Source organism: Ornithodoros turicata, chromosome 5 (assembly GCF_037126465.1).
Source record: "Ornithodoros turicata isolate Travis chromosome 5, ASM3712646v1, whole genome shotgun sequence".
In the NCBI taxonomy this organism is placed as follows: domain Eukaryota; kingdom Metazoa; phylum Arthropoda; class Arachnida; order Ixodida; family Argasidae; genus Ornithodoros; species Ornithodoros turicata.
The window spans coordinates 56803852-56829315 of NC_088205.1; the positions used below are offsets into that span (position 1 = coordinate 56803852).

At 43.5% G+C, this 25464-nt stretch overlaps 1 protein-coding gene across 2 annotated transcripts; it reads right to left on the reverse strand.

The window, feature by feature from the left end:
* Positions 1-1537: 1537 nt before the first annotated feature.
* Positions 1538-25365, reverse strand: LOC135394487 (protein ABHD18-like). 2 transcript variants are annotated; one of them, XM_064625246.1, is made up of 12 exons: positions 25260-25365; positions 21095-21206; positions 19713-19797; positions 14470-14570; positions 12873-12954; positions 11235-11321; positions 10782-10807; positions 10181-10319; positions 8820-8909; positions 8636-8740; positions 5181-5575; positions 1538-2537 (listed from the first exon to the last, which is right to left on the reverse strand). In XM_064625246.1, exons 2-12 carry the CDS (start codon positions 21187-21189, stop codon positions 2402-2404), a joined length of 1341 nt encoding a protein of 446 aa, XP_064481316.1. In that variant the 5' UTR covers positions 21190-21206; positions 25260-25365; the 3' UTR covers positions 1538-2401. The 2 variants fall into 2 exon arrangements, with proteins under 2 accessions (XP_064481316.1, XP_064481317.1); XM_064625247.1 differs by lacking the exons at positions 19713-19797; positions 25260-25365 and having other exon boundaries at positions 21095-21170.
* Between the last annotated feature and the right edge of the window lie 99 nt (positions 25366-25464).

Genomic DNA, 25464 nt, shown 5'->3' on the forward strand with positions numbered 1-25464 from the left:
TGATGTATGCCAGTGACTGTCATATGCACAATGCACAAATGATTAAATTTACTTTGTGAGAGTAGTCCTTTTGGGGTCTAAATGAATTGCCAGAACCATTAGTCCCTTACTGGACTGAATGAACGTCACAGAGTGGGGACTATTTCACACTTTGTATTGCACACAGGAATACTTTGAATTAAACCATAGACTGTGGTATATCGAGTAAGATAAAATCTTGTGACAAGCATGAGACACAATTTGCCAAGGAAGCACTATTTCTTACTCTGTGGGCAAGAAATTGGTTAATTATATAGCTTTATTCCATCAAATTCACAAAGAGCACATACTTATGTAAATTGTTGTATTGAGGACCATTTGCAATGCTTAGTAGCTATTTGAAGTCCAGGGGAATAAATGTCAGGGGCCTAATATGGGGAGTAATTGCAACCTAGGGAACTAGAAGCTGCCATTACTCCACAGTTTACTCCTCCTTTGTGTCTTAAATTTGCCACAGGGATCTTTGTTTTTCAAACGTCCTCTCATTTGTGTATGAATCACTAAGATTATAGTGAATTGAGCATGGTCGAAATCATTTCAGTACAACAGATTTGGCGATGCTGCCAATAATTGGACGGCAGGATAGTTGTGTGTGTTTGCTGGAAAATTACAGAAATAAGTTCAGTTTACAAAAAGAAATAATGAGGAAGGCAATGAATTTTATGCACACTGCATTAAGAGTTTTGGGTAAGTCGTTTGTTGTTGTCTGGAACAAGTGCCACTTAGAAGACGTTTGTTTATTGTTTCCCATCGTAACTTTGACACTCTTTATAACCTTTGATGATTTCACGAGCAGAGAGCTCTGCCACTTTGTTATGGCGCAGCTTAAAAGCACCTCCGAATAGTGTGGAAAAAGTAGCATGGTTGGAGCTAATCATCATTTAGAATGATATCGCTCAGTCTCGTGAGAATGTCAAGGAACATGCATTTCTGTAACAATTCTGCGTCCATTTTTTGATAGACGTGGGCACAGTTCTCTGTCAAGTCCAGCCTAAGAAGATCTATCCCCCCTTTCCCTTAGAGTACAAGTCATGATGTATGTACCAGTGAGGCGAAGAACTGCAATCTCAAAAGCACCACCTTTGTGACTACAGTACAACCTCTCTGTAGTGAAGGTGATTGGGCCACTACGAAACTTCACTATATCAGCATCCTTACTACATGAGTAGTTCATGGCTGGAGTTTCAACACACTGGGACCGTAGGTCATCCCAAAAATCCGCTATGAGCATTGCAATCTACTGTCCCAGTCCGTCATATAAAATATAACAAACAAATAATAATAAAATGCTGTAGCACAATACACAAACTACGGCTAATTTCGCCTACTGCAAAATTCCGATGGAGTCGAGTCCACATCATTGAACCGGTTCATGAACGGAACTGTTTAGAATCTTAGATCGGAATGAGTTTGAACCGCTGTAGTTGCCCCAAACTGAACTGATAGCATTTTCAGTTCAACTCCCTGATGCAAAAGGTTTGAACAACACAGACACGACTTCGAGCGACATGTTTATTTTCAAATCGAGATCATATACAGTCTGTGGTATATCACCAGCAAGTCACGTCATACAGCATGTCAAAAGCATCTTCGCATCCATTCTCGGCCTAATTGATTTAATTTAGTGTTTCTTTTATTTACCCTATGTACATATGTCTATTTCTTGAGCAATTCTTGCCAGGATACAAGGATGTGGCAGTGCCAAATTATTGTCACGGTAGCATGCAATTTTCAAGCGCAGGCCTTGGTAGTCCACATTACATGCACGCGAGTCCTCAGCGACTTGTCCATCACATACAAAGTTATATAAGTGGACTCTTCATACAATATTACAGTTACATGTGTAAACCAGCAATACACCATGATCTACAGATGTCATAGAATGTCCTTGCAACCATCTCCTTTTTGAAAGGCACATAGTTTACTGCCATAATCATAAGTACCAAAGCGATGCTAAGAAACATGCCTCTTGTTTGCTGGCTGCTCCTGTTTACTTTGGAGCAGCAGCTGGCACACTTTGGACTTTGTTTTTGGACTTGCAATTACAATTGTCTGCTAACATGCATGGACATAGTATAATGTCTGCAAAGTACACACTGGAAATTAAATCCTGTACATTGTCAATGCAACATATATTACAGAGCTCTTGCTCATACTATAGGAAGGCTGTTTATTTGTCTTAAACAATGTTTTCTTACTTCTGGTTAGTAATGTATAAAAGAGAAAGCTATGTACAACACCCATCTTTGTCAAGCATCATCTCTAGCACCTTCTAAAAAATGAATTGTGCCATCACATTAGATGTATTGCACAAACGTCTTTTTGGCAACGCTAAAATTCTCCACTAGAGCTACAGGTGAGGCTATGCCTCTGACTTCTTCGCCATTTCCATGTCCTGCTTTGGGATTGCCATGTTCAAAGCAGGCTGCTGCTCTTCATATAATGATCGGCCATAATATTTTATGCTGGTTTTATCCAGAGAGTCTGCAATCGCCTTCCTGTTGGAAAGAAATCCGCATCACGGACATTTTTACATGACGTGCCCTTGGGAAAGACTGGGAACAAATGCAAAAACAGCATGCAATAATTGCAATCCTCCAATGTCTCTGCAGCGTACTGAAAATATTTTTCAAACTGCCCTGACATACATGCACGGCAGCACATAAGCACAGATATATACTACATATGACATGCAGGCTTTCTCAACACTGCCTTCCAGAAATATGTAAACACAAAAATACTGCACAGAGCTGATGAAAAAAAGAACAATCAATTGGCCGCTTTTCTGCTCTCTCCAACTCCTCTTCCACATACTTCCCCCCAATAATTAAACCACCTTCCTACACAATTACAAATGTTGCATAGACTCTGTTCTGTTCCACAGCACATGTGCATGGCTTCCAATTACTTTTCCAGTGTGATAAAGAGGTCAAGATATTTTTGAGAATGAAAACAGTAGTTCTGTGTTAAGAATTCCCAGTGTTTTATCCTCACCCCGTGCTAATTCTGATAGCTGGAAGAGGGCAAGTTTTCAGTACATAATGTGGCACAATACCTGCTCATCAGAACAATGCTCAGTAGAATTTCGATGATACGAATTCTTTTCCGGTCCCGTCTGGAATGCCTATTCTTCCCATGTATTCGAGTTCGGATGATACGAAAGCGTTATATTGCCTTTACGGATGATACGAACGAGCCTAGGATGCGACAGAGGTCATTTCCCCGTGACGCGAGAGCGCGCGACTCCTTCTCCTGCTCCTTCTTTCGAAAAAGGGAGGGCGAACCTCACCATCCTTACCACGAACTCCCTTAATCACGTTGCGCAATGCAAGCAATGACTCTCCCTTTGGTGGTGGTGGAGGAGATAAGATTAAAGAGATTGCACAGTGGGGAACCTTATCACCTTATCTATGTGTTGATCTTTTTACCCCTCTCGCAACAATAAACCGCGAAGCTGTGTGACATCGCTCTGGCAGAAAACAGCGACCAGAACACAACTGGAGGGAACACATCAGGACAACTTCTGGCGACATTACATGTCACCATTCCGCCTGTCGGCTTCACCTAACGCCTGCGTGCTTTAGGAGAAGCTCGCTTTAGAACACTGTCGCGCGACTCGCGGATGGAAAGCACGTGCTGGGTCTTTTGAATCAGCTCGCGAATTTGGGCAGCAGTGGCCAAAAACGGAGACACAAAAGCGTTACGACCGACCTCTTCCACTGACAGTAACGGAAAATGAACAGACACTGTATTTTCTTGCCTCAATTTTTATTTTGGTTTAATTCGTCTGATACGATTTCTTTCCGCTACCCCGTGAGATTCGTATCATCGAGATTCCACTAAAATTAAAAGGTTTGGGAAGCGCTCCAGCTGGGTGGAGTATGGGAGCATCAGTACTAAATGCACTTAGTGCTTCCAAGAGAAAATATTTAGTACCAAATGAAATATGTTCCTTGAAGAATAATTCTACTAAAATACTCACACAAATTGGGTTTGGCATATCTGACAACATGACATGAAAAAATTATATAATTTTAAAAATTTTCTGTCATTTTATTACTCCCCCGTTCTTACCTAAGAACAGTACGGTTATGATTTACCGTATTTACTCGTATATTGGTTGCACTTGCGCATTGGACGCACCCTAACTTGAGTGCCAAAATGCTAGCACTCTTTTGTTCCTTACGCATTAAACGCGCCCCGACTTCAGCAGCATGACCGGATTGTCTTGCGTAGCGCCAGCCAACGTATCGTGCTCGCACGGCCGCTCATATAGCAGCAAACGAGATGGACCACCTGGTGCGAGAGTGATGAACGACAGATGCGACGGACACCAATGAGTATTTCATCCACGCTTGATAGAACAGAAGACCATTTGATGTGGGAGAATCGCGATGTTCGATTCCGGGGAGATGTCCACAGATATCTCGGAATAAAACGGGAGTTAAGTGCACCTTAAGTTTTGGGGTACAATTTTCCCCCGTGTGTTGAACGCAACCCCTCAATGGCACGAAGCTTTTGAGTAAAAAGTGTGCATGTTATACACGAGTAAATACGGGATTTCAAGAGTTTGGATGACAAACAAAACTATATTCATTGAGCATCAGTGAGAAGACTCGTATAGTAACCAAGAAAACAGAAGCAAAAAATGACAAAAAATTGTGTTCAAACAGAATTACTTTTGTTTTTCACAGTTCTGAGAAACAAATATCTCCTTGCCCGAATTCACTGCTTTTTTTAAATGGTGGCCTTTGTTTGGTGATGGCTTAAGATGTTTATGTCCAATCATGTGAACTGATATGTTTTGGAGTTGATGTTGAATGACGGGTTACGACACTGTATAGGTAGAGCCGTTTTAGGGTTTAACTAGTTTCTTCCCTGAATTTGCACCCTGAATTGAAGGATGCCTCTTTAGGGTAAAACCCGATCTTTACTTGGCAAATTGCCCTCACTGAAATGTTTGTAGGAATGCACACTAGCTTGTTTGGCAGCAAACACAATTACATCAAAGTTTGTACCAAACCAGTACAGTTTGTTTGAGTACTAGAGCCAGACTTTTCCCTGAATTTAGCATACTGGACGTTTTTCCACCAGAATTCGCATGAATCTAAAGCACACGAAGAAGCTGTGTTTTGTCTTACCTGAAGATGTGCTGACTGAAGATGAAAGCCATGACGTGTCCACAGTCTACATAACGTACTTCACAGCCAGGCCAGATCTCAAGCAGTGATTTGAGACCCTCGCGCAGTACATAGGCATCCCTTATCGCTGCTACACACACGGCCAGAGATGTGTCAATGGGGCGGGCAAAGTTTTCCAAGTGCGTGCATTCGTCCATAATCCCTCTCATGAAGTTCAGAGCTTCCATTTGCTGCACCTGCCGTGATGGAAATTCCAGCGATGCAAGAATAGAGTTTCGTCGAACCTCTTGCAGCTGAGGAGATTCGCTCTCGATTTCCGATGACAGCTTTTTGTAGTTTTCCATGCTTGCTGGATAGTTACGGGCAAAATGTTGCCCGGCGCTGAAAGCTGCATTCTGCCAGGATGTGAAGAAAGAAAACATAATCAACCTTACAATACTGATTCCTTGGTGGTACAGAAGCAGAAAGCATAGATAAAAATGAAAATGAGGGTAGTCCGTGTAAAACTGCGAACACTTCGTCAAATGTACGCAGCTAAATCTACGCAGCTAACCAGACACATGTGACAGAGACAGATGTGAAATCTAGCAGTTTGGATATTAGTGTAAAATCTTCTACTGCATCAGCCTAAGGCTATGGTCCTACTACCCCGTTCCAAACTGGGCGTCTTTGTACCAATACTGCGTCATTCATTTATGCATGCTCTCGAAGATAGTGGCATCATTTGAAAGGTGCTGCTAGTGGCTAGTGTGGACTGTTCTCAGTTTTTCAGTACAGAGCATAGCTGTTATGCCATGTAGTCACGAACTTGATCTTTTGCTCGATTCTACCTGCTGTATGTACCACGATGACATGAAAACACAAAAGATTGCTGCACTGTATGGTTTTTGGCATAGTGTTCTTTTATGATGTAAGATGGGTGGACCGTTGTGACATTTTTGGAATGTCGCATTGTTAATAAACTGTGGCTTTGTGAAGAACGTGGACAATTTTTACTTTTTCCAAGTGGTTCATTTTTACAGTTCTGCCGAGTGATAACAGTCAAGACGTCCACTGGGTGCGTAAAATTACCCGTACAAAGATTCCTGAAAGTAGCAGAATGCTTCAAGCATTACAAATCTATACAGTTGAACCTCTCAATAACGAACATCGATTTAACGAAATCCTCCGTTTAACGAAAAATTTCCGTTGCACGAACGCGTCCCCATAGACGCTAATGTATTTTTGCGCTCGATTTAACGAGATACGTTCGTTTGGTCACCTCTATTTAACGAAGACTCTGGGCTCTTCTGCGCGTGTCTTTCCCCTTCACCACAAAGAAAAGGAGGAGAAACCTTCCCTCTCCATTGTCCTTACGCAAGTTTTCATTAGTTACTTCAGTTGTCACGTACTGTAGGCATGAGCGTGCAGACATGTGCGTCGCTGCCGCCGCTGGTAATTTTCGGTACACCGCCGCTGTTTGGAAACTGGCGCAAGGGTCTCTTCGCACCTGTTTTCAGACAAGAAAACACTCATTGCTGACATCTCGCAAAGTCTAATTCGCTTGTGTTGATGACGACAACAGTACGTTGCGGTTTTTGCTTTTTCATTACTTGTTTTTGTTTGCGCCCTGATGCTGACGGTGGTAAAATGGGCATGATGCCGCTGTCGTTCAAGGTTCCATCGGCGCAGACGTCTACATGACATGTACCCATTTCTCGTTTTTTTTTTCAATATTCAACGGCGGTGTACCATTGTTCTTTCTGGACATCACGAGTGCAAGTGAACCAACCAAGAAACGTCAATACGCGGGCACGCAGGAGGAAGCAGTCGAGGTCCATCCGGAGTTATGAAGGTTATGAACGCTCAGAGCGATATTGTGCAGAAATTATGCGTTACCTAGCGTTATGTAATGAATAAAGCTTGATATTTTGTGGCCTTCTTACCTTTGTACCTGTTTTATGACAAATGACGTTTTGCGGTACGCACGACACTGGTAGTGCGGCGGCCATCTTTGTTTTACTTGGCGCGTTCCATTTAACGAATATCTCAATTTAACGAAACAGAGAGCCAGCATTTACAAATTCGTTATATAGATGTTCAACTGTATAACAAATTAAATATATCTTTTGACTATCTTATAGTCAAAAGCTGTATAACTGACACAGTACTATAAACTACAGTAAGTTTGATAGCATACGCGGCTCCTCTGAATCCACACAACCCGTTTATCTGCTCTATTTGTTTAAGCAATGTAGAGGCTTCCATCTGTTTTTCAGAATGCAGCTCCTCTGTTTTATGTAATCGATTTTTTCATTCTGATAGTCCAAAACCATTTCAAAATTTTCGTTACTGTCCGTGAAGATGAACGTGAGACAACAGATTTCACAAAATGCAAATGTTTGCAGATGCCTCGGCTACGTCCGCAATGCTGATGTGAAAGTGTGCCGACGAAGCTGCTACACTTTGTTTCAGAAATCTTCGAAAACTGCGAATACTCAACATCGCCTTCGAATATTGTTTGAATAGCATCAACTGTTCGACTGAAATTCGTAGTTTCGAATATTCGGACAGCTCAACATATAAAAGCCTTTCCCTCAGTAATGACTTACACTCCTCCTTTTCGTCAGCTTGCCCAATACAACAGGAATTGCAACAAACAGGGGATATTTCAGCAGTTCCCATGCTGGCTCTTTATGAGTAGCACTACTAAGAACAGAACTACTTAGTAGGTGAGGATGAGGAAGACCAAGTGTTACAGCCTATCATGGTGTTGAATGTACATTTGTAACAACCAGCAGTGAACTTCGACTGTTGCGGTTCATGGATTAATTATAAGCTGAAATCTGTACAGGATAGACGATTTTAAAAAGATGCGCGCACCACCAAGCGGGCGGCGCAAAGCAGCATGGGAACTTTAAGAGAGACTGCTCCATCGTCTGCTTCGGTTATGGTTTACCCCAGCTGACGCTGCTGCTGCGCACACCGGAAATGTAGTTGTTCTTCTTCTACCTCCGCCTCTGGCCTTCGCGTGATGCTCTAAGGCGCTCTAAGTTCCCATGAGCCCTTGCGTGCCACAGGTGGCACTTGCATTTTTAAAAAGGTCTATTGCACCAAAGTAAAAAAACTGTTAGGTTGTGTTTGTGTTGCACAAGCCATAATCACAAACCAACATTGTTCCACCTCTTTGCCATCATCTGTCAATTCAGGGGGCTGCCAAAACAAGTTTAATTATATTCAACAGGAAATAACTTATACCTGCAACTGAAGTTCACATAGGGATACTAGTTCTGGAGAATCAAGTGATTGTATTTGAGCCGGTAAAAAGCAGGGAAATAAAGACCGAAGAACAAAAGAACAAAAAAATGAAATGTAACAAAAACATTGCTAGAGATTTGTCTTTAGAAGCCTTACGAACTTTCCTAACGACCTGATACATCACTCTGAATTAAAAGATACGTCAAACAAGTGGTTACCCTTTCAGGTGAATGGATAATCTGCTCAATCTCTTCCCTGAAAACATGATCCGAGAAGTATTGACTCTGAAGAAGATCCCACGGGATGGCACCACTCATTACACCCTGTTAACGAAGAAAAGCTGATTCATTCTAAACCTGTTTACTTATTAAGTAAGAACAACTTAAGAAACCTCATCCTTGCCTGCGTAAATACACAGGAGGCCGTCGTCCAGCTGAGGCATGGAATGATGCCCAGAGGCTTGTGCCAGTTTGCCCCTGCCAGTGACGCCATCTATAGAAGAGCATTTATATGCAGCATGTAAATAAGGCAAGGCAAGGTAACATATAGAGTAGCAGTAATACAGCCACCAAAAATAAAGGAAGTGTTTATTAAATAGACGTCTAGGGGCTATAGGTATACAAAAGTTGGTAACCTGAAACTTCCCAAGTGATTATTCAATCATGTACTTTTGGTCTACTCCTTATTGTAGTCTGGATTTCCTCAAGGCCTCTCTGATCAAACCATGGGTCCACATGGACGACTGACCGCTTGCAGAGCCCCATTCAACTCCCTCCGTCTCCGTCAGGGTGTCACAGTGGACGTCGCAAGGCGATAGAATTGAGCAGATACTATACTTAATTTAGCTAGATGTGCTGTTTCTAACTTAAACAATAAAATTGCAACATATTATGCAATTATCGGACAGGTACTGAGCATTTTCATGCCGCTGATCCTATTTCCACACCTTGCAAGTTGACAGTGATTCCTGTAGCACTGTACACATCAAACCTTGCCTGGGAAAATTATCTTGAAACCCAAATCTATGCAGTGCTGCACACAACAAAATGACCTTGGATGGGCTATGAAAGTATTCACATACGTAGTTACGGGACATGTCAACGGGCAACTGCTACAAGTGTGACCCCAACTACCGTATTTACTCCCGTAATTTGCGCACCTCCACTTTTTCACCAAAAAAGTTGTGAAACTAAAAACTCGCATAATTTGCACACTCCTGCTTTCGTGCGCAACAGAGGTTGTTCCCCCGTGACGCTCTCGCGTGACGGGGCGCATGCTGCTCCTTCTTTTGAAAAAAGGGGGGGATCCTCACCACGAATTCCCTACATCATGTTGCGTAATGCAAGCAATGGCTCTCCCTTGGTGAAGGAGATAAGATAAAAGGGATTACCCGGTATGGAATCTTATCTCTGTTTTGACCTTTTATCCCCTCACTACAATAAACCGCGAAGCTGTGTGACATCGCGCTGGCTTAGGAAAGAACGACCAGAACACGTGGAGGGAACATATATCAGTAAAACTTCTGGCGGCAACATACGCGTCAGCATTCCGCAAGCTGGCTTCACCTAACACATGCATCCTTTAGGAGAAGCTTGCTTTAGAAAAAGCGTGGAAAGCACGTGCTGGCAACCACATTTCAAAGAAAGTTTCATTTGAAACTTTTTATGTGAAGCTTTATTTGTGTGTGTGTGTGTTTTTTTGCTTACTGAGACACTAATAGAAGTACCACACTACTAACATGCTGAGGTCACTGTCATACTCACATGTCCACCCATGGAAATTCCGGTAATGCCGAGAGGTCCAAACCCTTCCCGTTCACACCAATGAAGTAGTGCAAGGGACTCTAAGACTAGGCAGCCTCCCATCACAAAGATATCAGATACACAGTGTAGATTTGATCGACTGTAGTGAAACAAGACATAAAAAAAATTCAGAATGAATGCTTAGATATCCTCAAGCATCGTACATCACTTAAACATAATCTGCTGATCCTGTAATCATTGTAAAACCGAAAATGCAGTCGCAAACCGGGCTTGCTGTTATCTGTGCCCATACCTCAAGCATCTGACTTTTTTGGTTCTACGTCACTGCACCCTTCTGTCACTCAACTGGTAAAGTTGCAGACAAGAAATTTGTTTGTTTCCATCACTGTTATGCACTCCAATTTTATTACAATATTGTTTCCATTTTCATGTCTTTCTCCTAGTAGATTGTGACAAAGACGCATCAAAAATGAAATTTAGTGTACTGTTTCTGCTTCTTTTTGTACGCTCTACTCTGTAACCCTGCCAATGAAAAACCCCATCATCAAAATAAAGTTGTTTTTATACACTCACACGTTTACTGTGCTAAAATCATACTTACACCTGGTCTTTCGGTTTTCTTAGGCCATTTTTCACATGTTAAGGAAACTGCTTTGATGTGTAACTGAAAGACATACATACCTTAAAAGCAATAAAAACCCTCGTGCCGGGAAACAAATAAACGGATGACACAATACACAGCGCAGATTGACAAACAAGGATTTTTATTGACAAAAGTGCTTCTTAAATATCCTGGGCCAGCAATGCCCTCTTCCACAAGGTTACCTATCACCCTCAAACCTGCCTAGTGCCTTTATCTTTTTCAAAAGCACAGGACAGGAGTCCCTCCTGTTAGAACAAAGATTTTATTTGTTTCCCGGCACGGGGATTTTTATCGCTTTTAAAGTATGAAATACCGAACAGCCCAATTTTTAACCATTTTTGAAAGACATCACACTAGATTGGTGCACACATACTCCTGAGAAGTACTATACGTACGCAGCATCAAAAGGATATAAAAAGGGTTCTCGAGGATGATAGAACCAATCCCACATTCCTTGAGCAATGGCCTACAAGTTAGCGTCCTTCTTCTCCAAAAATGCTATTGTGAACAGAGAAAGAAGAAATGCAATCACACATGCAGTGTTTTTTTTTATCATCTTAACGAGAGGACTGCTGCTAGCACATACACACAAACAGGCAACCCACAGTGAGGCGAAGAAAGGTGTACTATTCTCTGTCTTCCAATACTGTGTTACACATCCTCACTATATGTGTGCACATACACAGGTAGTTTTTATAGTGGCAGTGGACATGTTGTTTCCTGTAGATTTTGACAAGCCTCTAAAACCTTTGTCACAAATTAGCCTGCAGTCAGCTAATAAAGCTGTCTGTGTGGGGTGGTGTCAATTGAATTCTGCTGTCGCAAATGGTGTGCAGACGTTGAGGAAATTCCTCAGTAGCCTTGGCAATGCACTTACGCAATGCCTTTATGCACTAGAAGGACCGAGGACAGCAGTGCGTGCCTGAAGACTACCGAAGCTACCGAGGACACCACTAAGGAATCCCCTCGCTGTTCATGCAAGGGGGCCCTGATTTACATCTTTAAGTCCCCTTAATATCCAATTTTGCCATTTCAGATGCCTTGATATGCCAGATATCTTGAAATATTGGTTCAGTCGGTTTCCCACACTACGGAATGAATTTAAATGCCAGCCATATGTTTGTTGCTGCTTAGCTCCAAAGGTTTCGGGACGGAGCTTAAATATTATCTTCAACATAGAAGTAAAATGCAAGCGAGCTGATGTATACTTGACGTTGACAACATGTCCCTGAGCTTAGGGGAAGGACAAAAGACAAAACACACACGTTTTTATGTTTTGTCTTTTGTTCTTCCCCCAAGCTCATCGACATGTTGCCAACGTCAACTACTTGAAATCTAGTCTGTGGGAAAAAAAAGAAAAAGAAACAAGTCTACGGACAAGTAACCAATAACTCAGCAAGAAAAGCAGTGTTCGAATGACAAGTTGACAGGGTTTGCTGCCTTTCATGTTGATATTGGCTCACATTGCTGGTTACTAGGCCCCGTAAAGAGGAAGGCTCTTTCGACATAAATTCACTCTGCAGCTTTCTTTCACAAAACAATGCATGACACATCCGTGCAATATGGATGAACTCCATACTTGCCTAGGCCCTAGAGGCATCTTGACATTGGAGTCACTGAATAGTGTTCCTGATTCAGTGACTCCACTCGACATGAGGGCATTTCGAGGTCTTTTGAGGCCTTTTCAGACGTGTCACAGGTCTACAAGAAAAACGTCCAGCACCTAGGGTTCTCCTATCCCATGTTCTGTGATCATCTCCAAATTGGAGCACAGGTTACATAAAAATTGTCTTCGTGAAAGGGACAATTGGAACTTGGAATTGCAACTTCGTTGCAGTGCGGACAGTGATGGGATGTAAGGGAAAACTGGCTTGCAGATATCTTGAGGCATATTGAGATTTTTCACATTGCCAGGCGATCACAATACAGATTTTGTCCGCATGTTCTGCCATGTAACCGTGCCCGTGAGGTAGTTTCTCATTCTTCTTGTGAGCATGACATTTCACAGCTGTCGCTTTCTATCAATGGATGCTGCATGATTTTACTCACGTGATCGCCTGTACCGGCTAAGTGGATACATACTGGCCTCAGTGGTTCAGTCACCCAATGGCGGGGTAGCAAGACTTGAAACCTGCACCATGTTTCATTACATTATTTACAGATGCTTTCAGAGGCACCATTGGTATCTTCCAGGGGTCGGAACCGTAACTAAACCCAAACCGGAAAAAAAACGTTACTTTCCACCAAACCCGAACCGAACCCAAACAATTTTTTTTGCTTGTCCTGAACCCAACCGGAACTGAACCAAAAAAATTTGATATGGTTACCGGTTCTGGAATCAGTTCAGAGGTGAAATACCCACTGTACTATCGACCGACCTTTTTTTTTTCTTTTTTAGTTTCTATATTTGTTGTACGATGCCAGATGAGAGTAAAAGTTTGTGACTGTGTCACCACTTTTTGCCGGAACAAATGAGGGACCTAACCGGGTTCTGCCAAAGGTCTTCCAGCATTTCATTTTCATTTTTAGCAGACGACCACAGGAGTGCAATACAATAAAATATCAGAGTCCTGCTACTCCCTGCGGATGCCCTAACCATCTAGTTCAAGAAAGTGGCAGGGAGTGAAACCGAAACTATGCAAAACTTCGTGCGTTTCCCTAAGAACGCCTCGTCTCGTGAAGCAAGTGGTCGTGGCGAGGCAGCAGTAGACGCTTCCTGAAACGGTTATCTCACACCCTTCTCTTACGACTGTGTGCGGTTAGGGTAAGCTCACTTTCATGTAGCAAAATTACTGCCGATGAACCGGTTAAACCAGGACCGAAAAAAGTAACACTTCCAATCCCTGTAAGTGTGCCGACCATGACGCTTTTTTTTTTTCGTTTTTCCCTGAACCGGTTCAAGCTGATAATTTCGGTTCAGCGGAGATAAACCCAACCATACCAATATGCCTGAACCCGAACCCGAACTGGACAGAAAAAAATACCGGTTCCGATTCCTGGTACCTTCAATGATGTAACACAATTAAAAGCAGTGCAGAAGAGACACCCAGCTAGAAACAGAGATTTGTTTGGCGGACAGTGGAGCTTCTAAAGATTCGAGCAAATACAGTAGTGAGCAGCCTGTGGGTACATCACTATTCCTCCCTTCTGATGATCAGCTGCTTTTGAATAATATAAGCAAGAGACTGGCCAAATGTCACAATTGTTCAGGAAATGTCTCCCTAAGTCACATTCCTAAGAGTGTGCCTCATGTTTGTAGCTCATCAGTACATGCCCTATTTCCACTACTGCCAAAAAGTAAAGTTGCAGCTGATAAGCTGCACAGCTGTACAAGGCCAAACAGTGTTGTCTCAGACCATTTTTTAAATGCCTCGTTTAGCTCTTTGGCTGTTAATTTCAGCTACCAGTCTTGACTCAGTTCAGTAGTGCTGCGCATAATGCTGTGCAAATTGCCCAGGTTTATAGCCAATCAGCGCAGAAGAATAGCAAGTTTCGATTCCTTTGCAATTTCAAAGTAGCAGAATTTTATATCGAAAACATGTCATGCCATTTTGAGACGAACATACTGTGACAAAATGTTGACTGAGCTCATCCATAACGTGTCCGCACAAAACAACTTTGCTCGAGAAGTGCAGGTGGCACATACCAGGCTTTGTGGGATTCCTTTGGCACAACTTCGGGCAAGTATTGTACAAAGGGGCTGGTCATGTGGCCTTCAAGGATCCTATACGACGAATGTTCTTCGACCTGTCAAGAACAAGAGAGACTAACTGTAAAATGTGTGTGAAAGACAGTAACGTCTAAACACACACTATATGGAATCGCTGAAGGTCATCAGCCCTTAGGGCTGATTGGCAGGACAGTAAAGCCTTTGATACTCCAGTCAGACGGCACTATTTAAAGCCTTCAGTTTAAAGCCAGCTGTTAAGGGCTTAACGTCATTTCAGAGAAGTGTGGCATCAGAGAAGCGTATACATCTTGCCTTTCCTCTTCAAAGGAAGATTGAAATTATAAACAATTTCGAGAATGGCTGCTACACTAAAACAACTCTTGCAACGAAACATGGAATAGCGAAAAGAACGCTAACAAGAATGCTTCTCGAAAAATAAAAGGACAAGCTGCGCGATGCCTTTAGTGCTTCACGTTTTGGACACCAAAGAAGAAGACTGACTCGGCGACCACGAGGAACTTGAAAAATACTTGGTAGTGTGGATGAGGCAGGCCCGCAGTCAGAATGTCTCAATCAACAGACAAATCATTCATGCAAAGGCGGAATAATTCGTTCTGCAACTTGGAATCAAAGGCGACTCAGGATACGGAACAGACTTTCCCAGTCCCTTCATGTTCCATTTAAACAGATACCACTGTACATTGTGCATCTGCTGGTCAACAGGGCCATTGATAGTGTTTTGGTGTCTGCGATTCCTGACATTTCCTTCAGGCACATACTTAAACGATCTAGCCGCCGCTTCCATCCATGAAGCTTTTCCTTCCCACATGTTAAAATTTGGAACTGACCACTGAACAGTGTGGAGCGAAGTTCAGTTTTGCCGGCGAGATAACAAGTCTACATGGTTGCGTCTGCTGTCAGGAGTATCCTGTTGCCTTCTGCGTTTGAGACTGGGCAGTTTGGAGTTAGAGTTTTGGGACACTGTTCCCTTTGCATCACCGTTTTTCCCCGAAGGCCTTAGTGTTTTTATGTGGCATGACCTCAACCTCAGTTCTTATAAACCTCTACCCCAGAAACGTCATCATGGCGTTGATAGACAGACTGAAACCGAAACAAGTCGGAAGGGGAGGGCTGGGTTCCATGAAAGGGGCACTTGTTCGCTGCCTCCTGTTGACAGAAACGTAGGACCGAAGGTCACGTCCCTTTCAGGGACCCTCGTAATCCCCTCAAGACCGTGGCTTTCAGGCGCGACCTCGTTCGCCCCTAGCTTCGAGCATAGTTCAACTCTACCAAACTGGTGGCGCTGTCCAACACTATGATGTCATTTGTTTACAAACAGGGTGAGGTCTATTTATGACATTATCATTTTAAGGCCTCAAAAGAGCAATGAGGTGACATTTGACGTGGCTCGAAACCCTCTCCTATTCGTGAAGCTGTCCATCAGGAACTACCATGCAAAATATTTTTGCCCTCGATCCTCGAGTGACGCAGGGAAGCCTTTGTGGCTTTTTTTCTTCGTTTCCTTCTTCTCAGCTCATGCACTGTGTATACCTGCTTGAGCTGTACCACTCTATGTCACATCATGTCACATCACGACATTCCCTCGTGCTCCGATAAGCTCTTTTAATGAGTGGAGGATTTTTTTGTAAAGGTGTGCCGAACAGACGCCTCGCGCAAGCTCTGCAGGTCACCAGCAAGCGTGGTTCTTTCGCAGAAGCTCATTTTATTCATTGCAGAACACGCCAGAGTGAAAAACAACAAATTTTGGTGGCCACCTCAGTGCTCCCTTAAATGTGCACATCTGACGGGGGTATTAAACTGCCACAACTGCATCATATATACTTGAAATGGAGACTTTGCCTTATTTCAGTGGAAAGGTTGCTGCATATTTTGCTATGGGGGATGCTCCCAAGTCCTCTTTCTCATATCTTGCACTTCATCATCTGATCTTTCCAGCATCAGTCTTATTCAGAGCCTATTTAACACCTAGAAACTTGAATGGTGGGTAACCCCACATGAAGCGATCCAATGAGGGACTATCCTAGCATTTGCTGTCCAAGAGCGAGGGAGACTCCGCCTCCTGGATGTCGGCCAATAGGGGGACGTGGAGGGCAGGCACTCCCCAAGTCTCTGCTCTCGCCTAAGAGATGGAGCAGCGTTACCATTGTTTCGTGTGTCGCAAGGCTTCTGCCATGGCGCACCAATCTAACAAGCTGCTAAACGAGGCATAGACACGAGTGTAGCTACCATTATTTCGCCTGCAGCAAGGCTTCTTCCATGGCGCACCAATTTAACCTACGGCTTCGCCGTCCATCCACATGGGAGCAAGGCCAAGCGGGAGTCGCGTACCCCGGTTAACGAACAGCGAAGCCGTGGGTTAGATTGGTTCGCCATGGCCGAAGCCTTGCGGCAGGCAAAACAGTGGCAGCTGCTGGTTCACGGACGGCGAAGCAGTTGGTTAGATTGGTGCGCCACAGCAGAAAACTTGCAACACACTAAACAACCGTAATGCTGCGCCATCTCTGTCATAATCTACTGCCATCTCACTCCAGGAAAAAACAAAGAAAAAATAGGGCAACAGACCGTACACTGGATCCCCCGAAATGTTTGGCAAAAAGTGTATGTGTGTGGGGACTGTTTATAGAGGTCTTTTTACAAGTGACCCAGGGTCTCGAGCTTACGGCTGTCAGGATCAATAACTCAGGTGGACTTGGGCCGACTGTGGGATTGTCTAAAGCATGTTGTGCTTGTGTGTATCCCGGTGTGCGTAATAGGAAACCGATCTTCGCGCACTATGTCTTCCTCCCCCAAGGAACGCAATAAGGAGCCTGTAGACATTAAAGTGCCACACATAGAACAAGTGTTAAAAACAAAGAGGGAGAAAGAAATGAAAAGACCTCTGGGAGCGTAGTGGGATTGAGAGGGTAGTTGGCAAGGTGTGGCCGTGAAGTGAGGACGGCTGAGGCCGTGGTGCCGACTCCGGACTTTGTGTGCGAGAACTCTGCGATGCGATGGACTGAGTGAGAACATCGCACTGGAGCCGTGTGCGACTGTGGACGTTTCCAGACATCAAAGAAACCACCAGCACAAGAGTGTCGTGACCCATCATCGTCGACAGTTCCACTGGACGCACCCAGCACCAGACTTCGCAGGAGTCCGGACAGATATGTACCACACCAGTACTGATATCATTGTTAACTTTTGTTGTATTCCTCAGTAAAATGTTGCAAATGTCGACTCCCCCCTTTGCTAGCCTCCCCATTTCCTTCTCGCCGAGGTTCAAATTACCTGCACGACGTGGCGTCACAGCCCGGGAAACTTAAACTAAGAGCGGACTGGTCTGTCCCTACTAGGTCATCCCCCTTGGAGTTGGTGATGAACCCGACCACATTCGTGACAATCTCTTAGGCGAGAGCAGAGGCTTGGGAAGTGCCTGGCTTCCACGTCCTCCTATTGGCCAGCGTCCAGGAGGCGGAGCCTCCCTCTCTGTTGGTCAGCAAACGCAAGGATAGTCTGCTCATAAAATGTTTTTGCTAAATTTTGGAGGCATTTTCTTGTTAGGTAGCACTAAACATCTTATGTTTGCCTTTGAAATCTTAAACACTTAAAGGTATTTTATGTCTGTAAACATCAGGGTCGTCGGAACGGATTTTATTCTGTATAAAGAAACTAATCTTTTGCGTCTTTCGTACCATACCATAGACCTAGAGGTCCACGTTTTCTATTGTTTGTAATCTATGTTTGCTATTTCTTTTTCTGACCCACTACCTGCGTATAGGAACAAAATTTGGCACACGTGGAAAAAAAAAATCCCTCGATGTAAAGACAAGTTAAGAAAAAATTATGAAATATGCAAAAATTGATAAATGAGCTGTATTGCAAACTGAAAAAAAAAAAAAAAAAAACTGGTGTGGCCATCACACTACGGGCATTCTGTCAGTGCTCAAATCAGTGGTTTATCGGGAATCCCAAGCACAGGTGGGGGTCATTATTACAGCCACTATCATTACCAAAATGTCATTACAGGAATTTGTGAAGGAACACCATTTTATTCCTTATTTTGTTCATTGCGCATCTTCTGAGACCAGTCTTTCCTTTGCCCCCAATGTGAGAGGGTGAAAGAGCACTCTGTCGCCTCTTGCGTCCTGGAAAAAGATTAACAGAAAATGCAACACAAGATAAGGGCAGTTCCGATAGCGTCACCAGATGCATGTGTTTTTGCTTTGTTTCCGCAAGTCAAAGCTCATCTCCGAGGCATGAGGCGGCACTGTGGTGGCATCTTCGATGCATGAGGCTCCTTCACCATCTCACATTGGTGGTGAAGGAAAGAAACTTCTCTGAAGATGCGCAATGAAGAAAATAAAGAAAAAAAATGGTGTTCCTTCACAATTTTTTTGCGGACGATCTACCTAACGGATTTTTGTTCTGAAAACAGCTACGATATCAGGTCACCGAAAGGAACAGATGTTCTCATTGGGACAACTTTATAGCTTTTATAATTAAAAAGTTTTTTAATGATTTTTAGGTAATTAATCATTTGACGGTCGAGCAACGTATGGCCAAGAACGTCGGCTGGCCCAGAGATGATAGAAGTGAAAACAGCATGTCTATAGCCCTTATAGTTTTTTTTATGAAAAATCTGTATCGCCTAAAAAAAGACACCCTGTACATATAGTGTCATAACATATCGTTACAGTTGAAATAGCAAGGGTACCTCTGTAGGGGGTGCACTGGTGACAAAATTAGAAGGGTGTTTGGGGGGAGGGAGGAGAGTCTGGATCAATCACTGGCTAAAATGATGGTGTGTTCACCAAGTGACCAGCTCCACATGTACCAAATTTTTATGCCCCTATGTGCAGGCAATGACTCAAAAAAAGAAAAAAGGAAGAAGTAGTAAACACATAGTAATAACATGATTCCTAGGTCCATAAAAGGTAAGGACCTAAAATATCTTTAGCCATTTTCCGAGGTGAAGCCTTCGAAGGCACCCAACTTCTTGGTGAACCCCAGACATTTAGTGCCACCTAACGTGAAAATGTCTCCGAATTCGGCAAAAATATTTTGTGAGCATTGGTTTCTCTACTGTGTCAACCAGTTGAAAATTTTTATAAGACCTGTGGTGGTCAAGCCACGCGACAGGATCGCTTCATGTGGAATGACTCGATGGCTTCTTTGTGGGAGTTGTATGCTCCTTTACTCACTTACAGAGGTCTCCTTACCTTGTCAATTGAGACAGGGTAATCTGAAGGCACCAACTGACTGCATGTTTCACGAGAAGTCATGCGTTTCTTGAAATCAAACAGCCTGTATGAGCAAGACAGAATGGCATGTCTTTACATGTCATAGTGCACTACATACCTCACCAAGGATAAGGGGAAAGAGGAACATTAGCACTTATGGCAGTACAATAGAGTGCCACCTAGGAAGGAGTTTGAAGGCAGGACACAACACCAAGTGGAACATGCACCTACAGTTAACCAAATTAAAAGTCTTGGGCTATACTGAGGCCATCGACAAAGGCTTCCCACAAGTGCCAGAAACTAAAACCTTAAAATTAGGAGTGAAAAGCAACTGGTGTGTTTGGGTAAGCAAAGCAACAACATACACCCACGTACTAACTCAATGTTGATTACATAAAGAGGTATCAATAACATTTCCCACCAGCGCTGCTTCCTCTGACTATTGCAGACAGCTGGATCACAACCATATTTCCTATCGAGATTCCAGAACTTACGTGGCACAACTGAAAGCTACATGTTATGACACTTGAAATCAACCAGTTATGTAGACATTGGCTTATGAGCAGAAACAGCTGTGAAGTTAACTGGGTCTGATATGAAATACTAAAACTGGTGTTGTGGCTCAAAACCACTGTGTTTATCATCTGACCTCAGTTGGTGGATCCAGGGGTGATCAAAACGTCAGGGGATCAAAACGTCAAAAAGTCAGTTTATACATGGGAATTCCCTCTCTCCTCTCCCCCACTATGTGCGTCTGACAACGAAACCGCCCTCCCCCAAACCGACGGTCTGGATTGTCTGACCTTGTGTGTACAGAGGTAAATTCTGTGCAAACCAGCAAAACCAGAAAATGCAAGAAGTATGAAGTGGAATACATTCAAAAGGGACAAAAAGCCAGTGCACTGAAGCAGGGCCAAAGAGAAGCACACAACACAAGCACAAAAGGAGAGCTTGTGTTGTGTGCCTCTCTGTGTCCCTGTTTCAGTGTGCTGCTCCTTGTCCCTTTGACTATGGACCAACTGGCCCAGTTGAATACATTTGGGAACGTATTCCATTTCAAATGCAGATCTGGGTGAAGAGGTTCAACATTTATTTCCGATAACAAAAATCTGATGCTCTTCACTCATGAGCACCAGAGGAACATGTTATCGTTGCAGACTACAATGTTTTATCTGTCCGAATGTAGTACGCAACAAATGAAACTACAGTGATCCACTAAGTATCACTCATCTTGACTGCACAGGAACGACTGAAAGCATACAAAGCACAATGAGGTCTATCTGCAGCCTCACTGGCATAAGTTTTGCCCCAATTCAGTTATCTGTGCATTATACATTAGGTTACACGAAAGATGCACCCACCTCTTCATGTTGTCTGGCTTGCCCCAGCCCTTGATGAAATACTTGGACAGCAGTGCACTTCGATACACAGCATCCAAGCGACTTGTCTGTGTCATCTTGTGCGGAAATTAAGCTGGAAGAATGAAAGAATGAGCTATGGATATAGAAAACGGATAATGCTACTCGATTTTCTTTATTAGCTTTTAGGTGTTTGTCGTATCAGCACAAATAATTGCTGCAACATAATACAGTTGACCCACGTTTATCCAGACGGCCTCGTTTCCTGTGAAAATGTCCGGATAGCGGAGGAACCGGATAAGTGAAACACAAAAATCCAGCGTGATCCTAAAAGGACATCTTTATTGACCATTACACAGAAAACTATCCATTGTCATCTGTTTCATTCTAATACACGCATCCAGTTGTTGCAAACCTTTGCCAAGGCATTAACTTGCGAAATATTATTTTGTTGCTCGGAAAATACTAGCGCTGTCCTCAGTGCCGCCCGCGCATTTTCTACCGTCACAGCTGGTCCACCCCCGCTTTCATCAACAGATTGTTCTTGAACACTATCGAAGGCGACAACACTGACGATGTCCTCATCAGTTATTGCAGCGCAGGGGTCCTCGTTGCGGACCTTCTCAGTCTGCTCAGTGGATTACTTTTGTGTAACGTGCAAAGTCGGAAAGAGAGAAAATTCTTCCTAACAACACCCTCTTTGTGTCAGTAAAAAAGAGGCCACGACTAGGGTCCTCGACCTCGCTTGACTAGGTGTGGGCCAAGTATAATTCCTGGACAATGGCCGGATAACTGAAGCCGACTGTTGGGTATTAGTCACTTCTGTTCCCTGGAATTCTCGACAGAGTCCGGAAGCTGAAGTCCGGATAAACGAGGGCGAAATACATGGGGAGAAACCCGTCCCCATGCTTTTTGTCTGGATAGCACAGGATCCGGATAAACGAAGTCTGGATAAACGAAGTCCGGATAAACGCGGGTCGACTGTATCACAAATACAGTCAAACCTCGATTTATAAGCTGCAAATGTTTCTCGAAAAGACGTTCACAGAACGAGGGAATTAAAAGAGATCTGAGGTGACTACAAGAATACAGTTGGTAGAGTAGCACGAAAAAAACACGGACAGAGAAGAGCACAAACTAGTGCTTAGTACTAGCACGATAGTAATGCTGATCGGGTACGAAGAGGGAAAGTGGTGATCCCCCATATTCATAATATACCCCGTAGATTGAAGCGTATATGTGAGAGATGGGATGTTGATGTGATCTCAGCTCCAGAGAAGTTAAGAAAAATGTCTGGGATGAAGTCAGCCATGGTGCTGTCGTCGGTGCGTGTACTGTTAAGCATAGAAGCCCACCAGTACAGTGTACATCAAATGTAGTGTATAAGTAGGGTTCCGGGTTTTCGGAGTTTATTTCTGGGTGTTACCGGAGGATGTTTTTCGGAGTTTATTGTTGTTTCAAAAAGTGGAGTTTTTCGGAGTGTATGGTTTACAGCTCAGTTAATATCGGAAATTCTGAGAAAACTTGATGACGCACGCACAGTTGCGCAGCGAAAACGTAGTTCTCACATTTATTGCTTCAACGCTAAAGAGACACAAGCTTAACAATGCATATCACGTGACGTACGCTGAGGTGTTCCGCAATTCCAAATGCACCCTTTCCATGCGCAGTGCTCACTGTTATGCGACAGTACTTACATATGACAACCTCTGCATCGCGATCGCGGGACGATGTGAACTCCTCGAAATCAGGGTACTCCTTGACGTAGTCGCAGGGCAGCTTTCGCTTGCGTCCCATATTGTCGTCTGCAACTAGTTGCCCTTTCAAAGAGACCACTCCGTATGACCCCTGTTCGATGCTTATTCTAGTGCTTAGATAACATGTCGGAGAAAGAAATCGAGAAACAGACTGCCGGAAAACCCGGGCGGTGAATCCTTAAGTGGTCGAGATGACCGCCGAAGAAAACGGTAGGTCATGGAAAGCATTATTATGTTGCTGTGGGGCCGCTATCCAAGGTTAGAAGAAACCCAGGACACAAAAGGAGGCCAATAACAATAACCCGGTTATCAGGGAAAACATCTGCCAAGCGGAGTTTTTTTGGATTAATCCCAATTACTTAAAATTGTACCGGAGTACATTTTTCAGATAAATCCGAAAACCCGGAACCCTATGTATAAGATACCTCTGTCGTGCGGGAAGTATTATGTCGGTCAGACGGGGTGCTGCTTCAATGAAAGACTAAAAGACCATTCACATAATGTTGACAACAAAAGGGAAGGATGGTTGGCACTCCACTGCAAGTCATGTGGGTGTGTACCTTGGTTTTCAGACACCATGCGCGTGTCAGTCTTTTTGCTGATTGACACGAGAGATAGTCGAGGCAAACATAATTGATAATTTGGGAGGTGAATGCGTGGTGACACTGTCGATCAACCTACCAGGAAAGGAGATAGAATTTCTCTGGCGGAACGAAATGTGACGGTTAGGTTCTTGTGAGTTCTGTGTGGCCCAATATGTTTTATGTATCTCTTTGCAAAGTGTTGAAAGAAAGCACTAGTTTGTTTTCTTCAGTATCTGTGTTTTTTCTGCGCTACTCTACTACAAGTATGTTCCAACATGTCCAACATCTCACCTTGTTGTAGAAGAATACATTTGGCTTTTCAGCAAACTGTTCATAAAGCGAAGAAATTCACAGATCATAAAACGGGGGTTGACTGTATATTGGCGAAATTCTGAAGGATATCCAGGATATGACGAGGAAAATGGCTGGGCTTGTGGCAGCCATAAAACAGCAGCCGTCATTCTCAAACTACGTAAACCATTCAAACATCCACACGTGCACAGTTGCATTACAAAATGTGTTACATCCACGGTGGCTACATCAGGAGCCTTCAGGGGCTGTAGAAGTGGATCCACCCCAAAGGTAAATGCTGTGAGGAAACTACGCCTGCCACCGCTTTCATGAAAGATGATGAAAGATGCAAGTCATTGAAAAGGTTCGCCAGCTGTAGGACTCGAACCCACATCTTCTGGATTGCCCTTCTATGTTGTTCCAGCCTCAGAACATCAGTTCTTTCATGACCGCTTTCATAGTTTATGCCGCTCAGAATGAACTAAAACTCAAAATGAGCAACTTTAAAAAGGGGCAAATGGAAGGGCCCAGTGATTTGAGCCAATTTGCTCTGCTTATTTAAGTGAAAGGATTTCGTGTTTCGTGCCTTTAAGGAATGGCAAAATCAGCTAACGTTGCTGCTAGCCACTGCATTAAAATATATACTCCAAAAGCCATAATGTACAATCCTTTACTCGGGCCTACTACTACTACGTATACTGTTTTGATCTATATTGCTATGCAAGCTGGAAGGATTTTACAAACTTATCAGCTACTGTGGGGATTAGAGCAAGTCGATGTGGTATGACTGCTACATGCTGTGCAACATCATAATAAAGTGTCAATGCCAGCTGTTCGAAAAACGTAACAGTAGAGAAAAGTGATCAGGACCAAACTCCCAGTGTCTCTAAGTCAGATAGAAACCCGCCTTCTCACTGTGACGAAAGTACTTGGTCCACGGTCAAATCCAACCAACCAATACTCTGCCCTTAAAGCACGACTATGTAGTGCATCGGTCCTTAGTGTGAGCCTGCGAGGTTCATCATTATAATTTCACAGAATTTCACGGGGGCAATGGGGTAGAGTATCGCCTGTGTTGTTGTTGTGATCGATCATCACGAGAAGCAGCACCAAAATCGACTGGCTCTGGCGAGTATTGGGAGACAGCAAATTGAACAATACACGTGCGCAGCACCGTGGAATGGTAAACAAAATGGAGTGGTGCTTGCACCTGATAACATATACTTTTGTTGCATCTTGCAGGTGTTACTAGCCACATGCATGGGGATAGATTTGTGGGGCGGTAACTTCCAAGGTAATTGTGCTTCACAATATATTCCTTACTTGAATTGACAAAAAAGTCAGACTCCGTCAGAAGGTCCTTCCCTCGTTCCTGCTTTGTTTACGAAAGAGCAATTTGGAAATACGCCAAAGGCTGCACTGATCGCGCACACAATGCTTGCACTGCTGTTTGGACTCGTGCTGACCATCATGCAAATAGTTGGCGTACACTAGCCACGAAAGAAAGTTCACTCGGAAAACATTAAATGCACTTACCCAATTCGTACGTGGAGTCGCTCCTCCGCTATCTCCCCATAAGCGATACAAACACTGCTGCGAATGCAAACACGCTTGTCAGAAAAGTCAACAAAGGTATAAAGATTGTTCCTATTTATAGAACTGTTCACGCCCGCTAAAAATATTTAGATGGCGCCACAGTGTGCTCAAATTTAAAAAAAGAGCTGTTGGCAGTGCTGCTTTC

Excerpts from the sequence above, each read along its gene's own strand:
- LOC135394487 (XM_064625246.1), bottom strand. The coding sequence starts at position 21,189 with ATGACACAGACAAGTCGCTTGGATGCTGTGTATCGAAGTGCACTGCTG. Across the intron at positions 19,798-21,094 it reads AAGCCAGACAACATGAAGAG|GCTGTTTGATTTCAAGAAAC; the intron begins GTGGGTGCATCT and ends TTGCTCATACAG. Across the intron at positions 10,320-10,781 it reads AGAAAACCGAAAGACCAGGT|TCGATCAAATCTACACTGTG; the intron begins GTAAGTATGATT and ends GTTTCACTACAG.